Source organism: Aulonocara stuartgranti, assembly GCF_965226115.1.
Source record: "Aulonocara stuartgranti genome assembly, chromosome: 19".
NCBI lineage: Eukaryota > Metazoa > Chordata > Actinopteri > Cichliformes > Cichlidae > Aulonocara > Aulonocara stuartgranti.
In genome coordinates this window covers 7,869,560-7,880,000 of record NC_138955.1, presented here as the reverse complement: position 1 = coordinate 7,880,000, position 10,441 = coordinate 7,869,560, and the positions used below count along the sequence as shown (strand labels likewise).

The following is a 10,441-nucleotide window of genomic DNA, read 5'->3' as shown; positions in this document are numbered from 1 at the left end:
CTCCAGGTGGCCAGAACAATCATTTAAAGTCATCGTTTTGGTTTTCCTCATTTTCTTGTCGTATGCATACTTTTACAGCAGTGGAAGCTCATATTAAACAGACAGGTCTCGGCTCTGTATGATGTCAAAGAGAAGGGATATCCTTAATGTGGTCATATTAGCAACATGGCAATGGTTGCGAGCCCCAAAGCCCCACTTACCTGCTGTCCATACATACTGTTTGTGAGGGGCAGCCAATCAGAAGAAAGCTAGCTGGAAAGTAAATCGTGTGTGGAAAGCTGTGTTGAGCTTGGCATGACATAGAGAGCATGTCTCAATATTGTCTCCTTGACTTCAATTTAATTAATTTTGTGATGAGACTCAAACATCTGCGACCCCCTAATGTGAAAACACAGGTAGATAAAACTCAATGAAGGAAATGTAAAATGAATCTGTTCAAATCTGCAGCTCTCTCTTTCTCCCCACTTACTTTCAGTATTTCACGGCATGGATTTTCCTCAAAATACGTGCACCAAAAGTCAATTAACAAACACGAAGGGCAAGTTCAAAGCAGTTTTAATCGCATTTCCATATATTTCCATACAGACATTACCAAGTCTAAATATTTTCATTGTTAAATTGGCATTTTCGTTCTTATCGTCTCCACGCAGCGTCATCGTGAATTAAACAGCAAACACAGACCATGCACTGCAAGCCTATTTTCTTCCTGACAAACCCATGCAAATTTAAAATCTGTAGTTAATTACATGTTACCAGTGAGAGAGGAATCAATTTTCCAGGACTTTCTGGACCTTATTGTGACATAAGTTGCTGGAAGGTTTCTCAGGGAATTATGCACCAGTCGTGCTGGAATAGCTCCACATAAATCAGACATTAACAGTTCTTCCTGAGGTGAAGGCTTCGACCTCTGTTTTTTCTGGTCCTGATCAGACAGGATGGATTTCAACACAAAGGCTTGCTGTGCCTCATGTTATTGGCACAGGTTCTGCCCACATTAGCTCCCTCCAGGAGTAAATCAGACAGTCGGTCCAGACCAAGGCAGGTGGTGAGGGGGCTGATGAGGCCGTAGAGACCCCCTAAAGCGATGCTGATGGGCCAGCCAATGAACAGCAGAACAATGAGCCATATGATGCACCAGAAACATGACCCGCAAGTGGCCATCTTAGTCTGGAAAAAAAGAGAAGAAGCTTAGAATGATGATTTCCCCCAAGGTGGGCACACTTTCCAAAGGCAAATGCTTTTACTTTAGTTAAACAGCTCTAACACACTGTGCGGTAAAGAGCACTTTAGATGGCATACAATAGTGGGTCAGTCACCTCAGTGGCTACTGTGTTTCCTGTGAGCGGCAGTGCTTCTTTAGTGATGATAGGAGATTATTAGATTGAAATGTGTCATGTCAATGATCTGTATGTACAGGATTAGGCACCAGTCTTGACAAAGCACGCTAAGCTGGTAGTAATCACCAGATCTGCATACCCACTGGAGGTCAAAACTTACACAATGCTGAAGACCTGTGCAGGCACATTAGTCAGCCACTATGAGCAGATCAGCAGAGATCATAACTCATAACAAGTATACTGTACTGTGCAAAGTGTGCATACATCTGACTTGATGATTTATATTAGTATAGCAGCAAAAACGTGTAAAAACCTAATTATGAGAAAGGTTTTTTATTTTACAAAATGCAATCTTATGCCTGAGCAATCAGGCTGTAAATGTTTTTGTCCAATAAAACTGTACAAGATCTGCCCCAAAGACAGGCCTTGAAGTTGAGATTGTAAAACTGATGGTTTTACGAGCGCGAAAGTGTTGTGTGTTGTCAGATTCCTTGATCTTAGTTTAGGTTTAAGACACAATGGTCAGATCCTCTTCCCCTCCAGGCTTTGCTGTCTTAACTCTATGTAATGTGTAATTTCCTGTTGTGACACTGCTGTCACGTAGTGTTGGGCAGTAGATTAAAGATTCAACACGAGTTTGTCCCATGGTGGATCCCGTGCTTCGGTAAACGCTCTCACTCAAAACAAACAAAAAAAAAAAAAAGACGAGGTAGAGGAACCACTAAAGTACAATGATTACAGCAACATGATGTGAAAATAATTAAAATTCCTCTTCTTCAGCTTTTTTTTTTTTTTTGCTTTTGCATTGTTACATTTGATCACAAGCACCTTTAAATAACCAAATACCAAACACAAATAAACCACCCTAAATCTGATCCTATTAAAAGATGTCAATTTTATCAGAACCTCTAAATTCACCTTACAAGTCAGCAAAACGCTAATGATTATTCAACACAGTGCGACTGCATGCTGTTAGTCTCACTCATGAATCAGCCCTTAGCAAAGGTTAGAATTGAGAGCTTTACAAAGTAGCTATTAACCCAATGAATACCTGCCGTGTGAGTACAAAAGACATGTTCACCTTCAGCAGGAAAGAAGAACGGTTCTGGAGGACGTGTGCACCTGGTTTCCTTCTTGCTTGTAGAAAATCTCCCTGATCCTCCTGGAGATTCACAGAGATGATGATGATGATGTGTGTGTGTGTGTGTGTGTGTGTGTGTGTGTGTGTGTGTGTGTGTGTGTGTGTGTGTGTGTGTGTGTGTGTGTGTGTGTGTGTGTGTGTGTGTGAGCAGTAGCCACGTCCCACCAGTTAGCTCTAATTTACTACAACAAGGTACCACAGGCAACTAGATTCTCATGAGGCAAGCTGAAAGCAGAAGTTTAATAGAGGCAGGATATTACACAATGCAGACATTCATGTGACTCAAGAGAAAAGTATGCCTGGTGTCATGGGTTTCTAGGAGCTGGTAATGCAACAGAATATTTGATACATCTGCACCTAGGCTAGTTGTTCACTCTTAGTGTAAAACCTATAAAATATTTAATCCTTATGTGACACAGTACACAGATATTGTTGTTGGCTCCATGTCAAAACTTTCAGCAATTTATATGTGCCCAAAGTCCTGAGCCAACAGAGGTAACCTCTTATCTAACCACTCATTCTAATCCTTTCCTTAGCCAACAGAAACACGTGTCTTATGACTCCAGAATACCTACTTTATACCTTAACCCAGAGTGCCCTGCACTCAGGAGACAGGAAATAAGAAAGACGTTTCATGGCTCCACACTTGACTGAGTTCCACTGATGTTACTCCACATCCAGCAACACATGGTTCTCCATCAGGTCTTTTAACTAACCCAGGCACAAGCAGCTGTGCAGCTGACCTGTTCCATCAACCTGCCTGAGGTATGATGTAACAATAAAAATAAAATGCTCTGGTGCATGACAGTGAATTAATTTCCGGTCTGTGTTTTTGCCTGCAGGGTTGTGGACTGTGCTAACCTCTTCATTTTAATTAATTTATTGATGTTTAAATCACCAAGTTCCGGCTGTTTTAAGTCAACATACACTGAACAAAAATATAAACGCAACACTATTGTTTTTGCTCCCATTCTCCATGGGATGGATGTAGAGACCTAAAATTCATTCCAGATACACAATATAACCATCCCTCCCAAACAGTGGTCACAAATCAGTCCAAATGTGTGGTAGTGGGCACATCTGCTATATTGAGATAATCCATCCCACCTCACAGGTGTGCCACATCAGGATGCTGATCTGACATCATGAGTAGTGCACAGGTGTACCTCAGACTGCCCACAACAAAAGGCCACCCTGGAATGTGCAGTTTTTTGCGCTATTGGGGGTCTGGGGACCCAGAACCGGTCAGTATCTGGTGTGACCACCATTTGCCTCATGCAGTGCAACACATCGTCGCATGGAGTCTATCAGATTGTCAATTGTGGCCTGTGGAATGTTGGTCCACTCCACTTCAATGGCTGTGCGAGGTTGTTGGATATTCGTGGGAACTGGTACACGCTGTCGTATACGCCGGTCAAGCACATCCCGAACATGCTCAATGGGTGACATGTCCGGTGAGTATGCTGGCCATGCAAGAACTGGGACATTCTCAGCTGCCATCTGCCCTGAACAATATGAACCATGATTCATCCGTGAAGCGCACACCTCTCCAACGTGCCAGACGCCATCGAATGTGAGCATTTGCCCACACAAGTATGTTACGGCGACGAGCTGGAGTCAGGTCAAGACCCCAATGAGGACGACGGGCATGCAGTTGAGCGTCCCTGAGACGGTTTCTGACAGTTTGTGCAGAAATTGTTTGGTTGTGCAAACCAATTGTTCCAGCAGCTGTCTGGGTGGCTGGTCTCAGACGATCTTGGAGGTGAACCTGCTGGATGTGGAGGTCCTGGGCTGGTGTGGTTACACGAGGTCTGCGGTTGTGAGGCCGGTTGTATGTGCTGCCATATTCTCTGAAACGCCTGTGGAGACGGCTCATGGTTGAGAAATGAACATTCAATGCACGGGCGACAGATCTGGTTGACATTCCTGCTGTCAGCATGCCAATTGCACGCTCCCTCATTGCTTGTGGCATCTGTGGCATTTTGCTGTGAGACAAAACTGCACATTCCAGGGTGGCCTTTTGTTGTGGGCAGTCTGAGGTACACCTGTGCACTACTCATGATGTCAGATCAGCATCCTGATGTGGCACACCTGTGAGGTGGGATGGATTATCTCAATATGGCAGATGTGCCCACTACCACACATTTGGACTGATTTGTGACCACTGTTTGGGAGGGATGGTTATATTGTGTATCTGGAATGAATTTTAGGTCTCTACGTCCATCCCATGGGGAATGGGAGCAAAAACAAAAGTGTTGCGTTTATATTTTTGTTCAGTGTATATAGTTTGCCTGCTTGATTGTTTTCTTCAATCTGGTCATCATATGTTAACCCTAACATTTATTCAGCTGTGAAAACACTTTGCTGTTAGTGCACAAATCATGAATGGCAGATAACTTGAAATCCCCCAACACGCACACTTGGATATAGTGACTGACCTACAAATGGAGCTTTTTTGAAGCTTCTGTTGCTGATACAGGCTCAGCCAATGAAATCTGAGCTGTACTTTATGCAGAATGAAGTAGATGAATATATAAAAGTATCATGACAGAGATTCTATCAGTCAAAGAAACCATCTTTTAAAAGAAGAGAAATAATGGGGAAAACCTAAGGTATGTCAAATTACACCAGAAATGGACTGAAACTCAGTGACGACAGGTCTTTTGGAGCAATGACTCCAAACATGTGAAATGTTTGGTTTAAATCCTTTTAAGTACGTAGAGGAGATCAGGGAAGGGAACAACAGTGAGTGTTTGCAGACATTTGTAGAAGGTTGATCTGATATCGTCGTGTTGGTGTTGTTCCAGGATCAACGTTGCAAGTGACCAATCAGAATGTTGTGACGTCATACTTTTGCGACTTCGGGAAAAACCGGCGTAAAGCAAAAAACTGTACTTAAGCTGCGTGAAACCGCCTCTGTCCACCGATCAACGGACCCTGACCCTAATCGTAACCCTTTCATAAACAGTAAGCAGAATTGATATTGTCCTTGCAACATTGGAATTTCATAAATGCACGAATGGCTTGGCGCGCAAAGGAATAACGTCACAACAATGTGATTGGTCACTTGCAATGTTGAACCTGGAACAACATTTTCATGATGGTCTGGGAACAACACCAACACGAGGATATCAGATCATCCTTTGTAGAACACAGTGGAGACTTCTCAAGGTTTGGAGTTGCATTTCAGCCAGTGGTGTTGGACATTTTGTCAAAATTGATGAAATTCTGAACAAAGGAAAGTACCATCAGATTCTAATCCACAATGAAATGCCATCTGGAAAGTATGTGATTGGAAATATCATATTTTTTCAGCATGATAATGATCCCAAATACACTGCCAGTGCACTAAGATAGTGTTTCTCTGTGTGTTTTTCTATCAGTCTTGGACTGACCCCTCCCCGAGAGCCAGGACTTTAAACATTATTAAATCAGTGTGGGATCATCTTGACAGATATGGAACAAAAGGCAGCCAACATCCAAAGAGCTTTGAATGTCCTTCAAGAAGCCTGGAGACTACTTAAAAAAATTGCAAGTGAGTTCAAGCTGTTTAAAGAATAGAGGTGGTCATACCAAATATTGACTTTCAATCTTATTAGAATTGTACAAACTCTTTTTTTGCCTTATATACTGTATTTATATAAATGTTTGAGGGGAAATGAGGAGGGGATTAATACTTTAGCACAGAGCTGTATGTGTTGGTTGTGTGTGGGACACCCATAGAATGGTATTAGTATAATGATGATGCCACAGTCTGAATAGATTTTTTTTAATAAAGTACTGATAGTAACAAAAATCAAATGTTTTAGAAAAAAATAACAAAACATCACAATGATCTTCTCTCAGTAGAAAACAGATTTAAAATAGGTGACTAAGCACTACATTTCTCTTCAGGGGATCCACTTGTTCCCTCTATGGTAGTCCCATGTCAGGATGTTCTACTGTTCTTGCTCATCTGCGCTCTCTCCATCGCTGTCGCTGTCTCTACCAGGATGCTCTGGCATCTTAGCATGGCCGTCAGTATCCTTGTTTCCTTCCTTCTCGCCGGCGTCCTCCGAGTTTGGCTCTGTGCTCGCCGTTCCTTCTGGGTTTTCCTGCTCCATGGGGGTTTCCTCCTGTGGCTCCTTAGATGTAGCAGTGGTCGACAAAGCGCCAGCATCTTTTTGGGTCTGTTTTGGAGGCAGAGCCAGTTCTTGCTGTTGCTGCTGAGAAGCCAAAAGAAAAGGGAAATGTTCAAAACACAAAGGAAAATATTTCCACTTTTTTTGGCATTATATTGTCAAATATACTCAGCTAACTGATTATAAAGAGCACACGGCCAAAACTGATGTAATCTTATACAAAAACCCTGCAAGGAGTCCATCCTTTGCAATTTTCTTTAAGTCCTTTTTGCAGAGCCTGTCAGTCTACCACAATGCCACTGAACACCACTATGAACAGCAGCCTCTAAAACGTCTATTACATTACACACGCCTACGCATATGAAGGAAAAAATAAACATCACTATCTTCATGGATTTACTGCAGCACTCAAAATGCATTAGTTGGATTTAGGTGTTCGTAACAGCGTGGCAAATAAGTGTTTGACATATAGGTGTATCTACAGGAACATATTCTTTGTTGAGGGTATTTTAATAGAGATAGCTTTATAATAAAATGTCTCTTCCTTTTAAGTACACATGTTTTTAGTATCTACTATTATTTCTCTATAAATGATGATAAATGTATGTTGAAAAACTACATTGTTCTGTGTAGCCCGTTCCTTCTCTACATTTCTTACATCTGACCTATTTACTGTACTCCATTAAAAGTTAAAGATTAAAAATACAAAAATGGCAGCTGGGGACAGGCGCTGACAGCTGCCAGGAAAGTTGATGACATCTGTAAGCGTGTCAACGCAGGATGGTTGCCAGTTTTTAAACTGCCTCAGGTGTATCACAGAAGAAACTTTTATGATATCGCAGTATCATAAACATAGTAGGTGTGCTGCTGGTTGATTTATATGGCTCCTTTCACACAGTCCACTTTGTGGTCTTTACCTGTCTGTACTGCTGGGAGGTCTGGATCATGTGCATGTACATATTATACACCAGGTTGGCCATTTCCGGCATGTTCTTCACAATTTGGTCAGGCTGTCCAGAAGTATCTCGCTGAAAGGTAGAAACAAAAGAAGTTTGATTTCAGCCCAGGATGCGATCAGAGAGGAATTATAATGAAGAACTTTTATCGGTCTTGCTAGGGATCACTCTTTCAGGCACACGGACTTGGTTAAGTATTGATCCGAGGTAAAATGTGCAGGGAAATTACAATTCAGCAGCCCACTGCTACCCGCTGGTTATTTCAAACAAATTTCCCTCTCCAGTGATCACTGCTCATGTATTACCAAAGAAGTCGGGGATGCAGAGTTTTTAATTTGATAATATTAGTATGCAGACAGAGTCTTGCAGGCTAAACTGAAGACTGAGGCAAGCAGAATATTCAATCTGCTTGGCGGATGCCTCTTAAATACAGGGGAGATGCCCACAGAGGCCCTGGGGGCATCATGTCAAAGTATACTACTCCACAGTTTAACTTTGTGTGCTTTCACTGCAGTAAAACCTTCATTAAAAACACTGGGGGAGAGAATATGATAACTGCATATGATTATAGATCGAATATGTATGTTTCCATATGAAGCTTTAGGCAGCTTTGTTTTTTTATAGCAGCTTCTGAGTTAGCCCCGTTAAATAGCCCGTGACACTTCCAGTTGAGTGTTGCTTGACAAAGTCTGACTTTTAATCTACATGTGCGTGTAAGCAGCGGGGGTTTACTGACTCTAGATAGATGGGCTAAGCAGGGGCCACATGTGTGTGCCCGAAAGAACTGTCCCCCATGGGGATGAACACTCTAGTGTCAGAGAGGCTATTGGGTATTTTAGACATCACTGTTGCCAAACACGCCTGTCAGTGAGACACTGTGACCAGACAATGGTCGTTTCATGCTGGTCAGTCGGTGGTTTTGTCTTCTGACCTTTGAGGTTAATTATAGCCATAACTGTGTTTCTCATCTTTGCAGCTGGTCTGCAGAATGCTCTTACCAGACTGGGTAAAGCTGCAGTAAGAAGTGGGACCAGTGAGGACCAATATTCTGAGTGGAATGAAGATTTCACTCTGAATATAAAAAGGGGGGAATTAGACCGAGCCAGTGGGCTGTAGCGGCAATGACGTGGTGGGATGGTGAAGACGGCACGAATTTTATGGAAATAGGCACTGGCCTGAACCGTGGGAAAGAAGCTCAGTTCTTATCAGCATATCTCCCACTTGAATATCTCATAATGGGGCAGATCTAATATGGTAGGTTTTATGAGATCAGCATGAGCATGGGTATGACTGCTTACAGGCTGTTCCTGGTTGTAGTACTCGTGTGGTCTAATGTGTAGCTGCAGTGGTCTGGCAGTGAGCTGGTTGAAGGCAGGAGTCAATTCGAAGCAGTTCTGAAACAGTGACACTCGGGCAAAGATGTACAGGCCCAGTCTGGCTCTTGACATGGCTACCACCAGACGCCTCACATCCCTGTGGAGAGACAGAAAAAAGGATTGACTTGAGGTGGTGGTAAAATGTGTGAAACTGTAAAGAGGAGAAGAGATCCTGCGTAGGGGCAAAAAACAAAAACTGAAGTGAAGAGATCACAGTGAAAGAACCGAGTAATGGTTGAAGGGGAAGAGAAGAAAAGGCACCGTAGTGTACGAGGAAAGAGGTTTAGTGAAGGATAAGCGGCACTACTTAAGTGGGAAAAATACTGAGGATAAGAGAGAAATACAGAAATGGAAGACAAAGGGCATGGATAAGCACTGCAGGCAAGGAGTCAGAGAGGTAGGAGAGCACGGGAAAGGGTAGGTGGAATAGGTTACTTTTTTATGCCATCAAGTAGTATTAAGAGATTAAGGACAAAGGCAGTCGTTTCTCTGAGCTTTCTCTGGCTTGCTGTACTAGCCAAAATACTTGTCTCTTTGCTCCCCTGCAAAAACACTGCTCGTAGTACACATCCCACTATACTGTACATTAGCATTCTATACAAAACACACATACATGAGGAGAGGGAGAAGATTTGGACAACTGTAAACACCACAGAATGAGTCATTTACAAGGGGTTTCCCTTTGAACCTATTGAATCCTTATATTGTCTCAGTTATCTGCACAGTTAAATTTGCTTATAAAAAAAAAACATGTAACTATTTAACTGACCTGTAAGTCTGTGGTGTGAGATTAAACATTGGTGAAAGCATTTGAGGAAGAAGCTCTTTTTACTCAAACAGCTCTGGCAAAAGTCTTTATTTTGATGCTGATGAATAAGACACACAGCCATGTTTTTCTATATAGCCTACTCTTAAGTATAGCCAAAAATATGAAATGTGGAGTCCACCTGAGCACTTCATGAGATTAAGAGGATTAATCTTTGCAATATGCATGATGAGTTCTGTGAATATGACAAAAAGGCTTATGGGAGCCATTGTGCAGGGTACGAGTGAGTAAACGTGAGCAGCCTATAGATTAATGTGAAAATTACTGCACATTTCAGGCAAAAATGGGGGCACAGTACAAAATGAAACATTTCCACAGAGACAAACTACCGCTGCCTAGACCAATGAGCACAGACATGTGGAGCAGATGAACCAATCATGAAGCACAATAGCCTGTGGACATGGCACTACGGAGAGACGCCCACCTGGACTGTGCTGTGACATGACATGTGTGTTCGTGCATGTCAGAGCATCTCTGAATTTGTGCTGCCCTGTCAAAGTGTGTGCTCCTGCATGTGAGCGTGCCCGTGTGTATCACGGGAATGCTTCCCCTGTCAAAGCGAGGGTCAGCTCATCATATGGTCAGCTGCATCCCCTGTGGTTGTCACGGCTGCGGATTGCCATGAGGAGAGGGGCAGGGGAGAGAGGGGGAGGAGGATTGTGAGGTAAAAGCCAGTGGTACACC

At 42.7% G+C, this 10,441-nt stretch overlaps 1 protein-coding gene and 1 long non-coding RNA gene across 3 annotated transcripts in view; both read right to left on the bottom strand.

The window, feature by feature from the left end:
* Positions 1–538: 538 nt before the first annotated feature.
* LOC309695029 lies at positions 539–2,688 on the bottom strand. Its single transcript, XR_014273025.1, has 2 exons — positions 2,419–2,688; positions 539–1,167 (listed from the first exon to the last, which is right to left on the bottom strand). It is a non-coding gene; the product is annotated as an uncharacterized lncRNA (long non-coding RNA).
* Positions 2,689–6,231: 3,543 nt separating this feature from the next.
* aqr (aquarius intron-binding spliceosomal factor) overlaps positions 6,232–10,441 on the bottom strand; it is a 47,270-nt gene continuing 43,060 nt past the window's right edge. The window contains exons 34-36 of one of the 2 annotated variants that reach the window (XM_082516442.1): positions 8,854–9,028; positions 7,517–7,627; positions 6,232–6,680 (exon numbers count right to left, since the gene is read on the bottom strand). In XM_082516442.1, the coding sequence (XP_082372568.1) occupies positions 6,417–6,680; positions 7,517–7,627; positions 8,854–9,028 (550 nt within the window). In that variant the 3' untranslated portion in view covers positions 6,232–6,416. Of the gene's footprint in view, positions 6,684–7,516; positions 7,628–8,853; positions 9,029–10,441 lie in introns of both variants that reach the window. The other variant, XM_082516441.1, reaches the window with a different exon arrangement.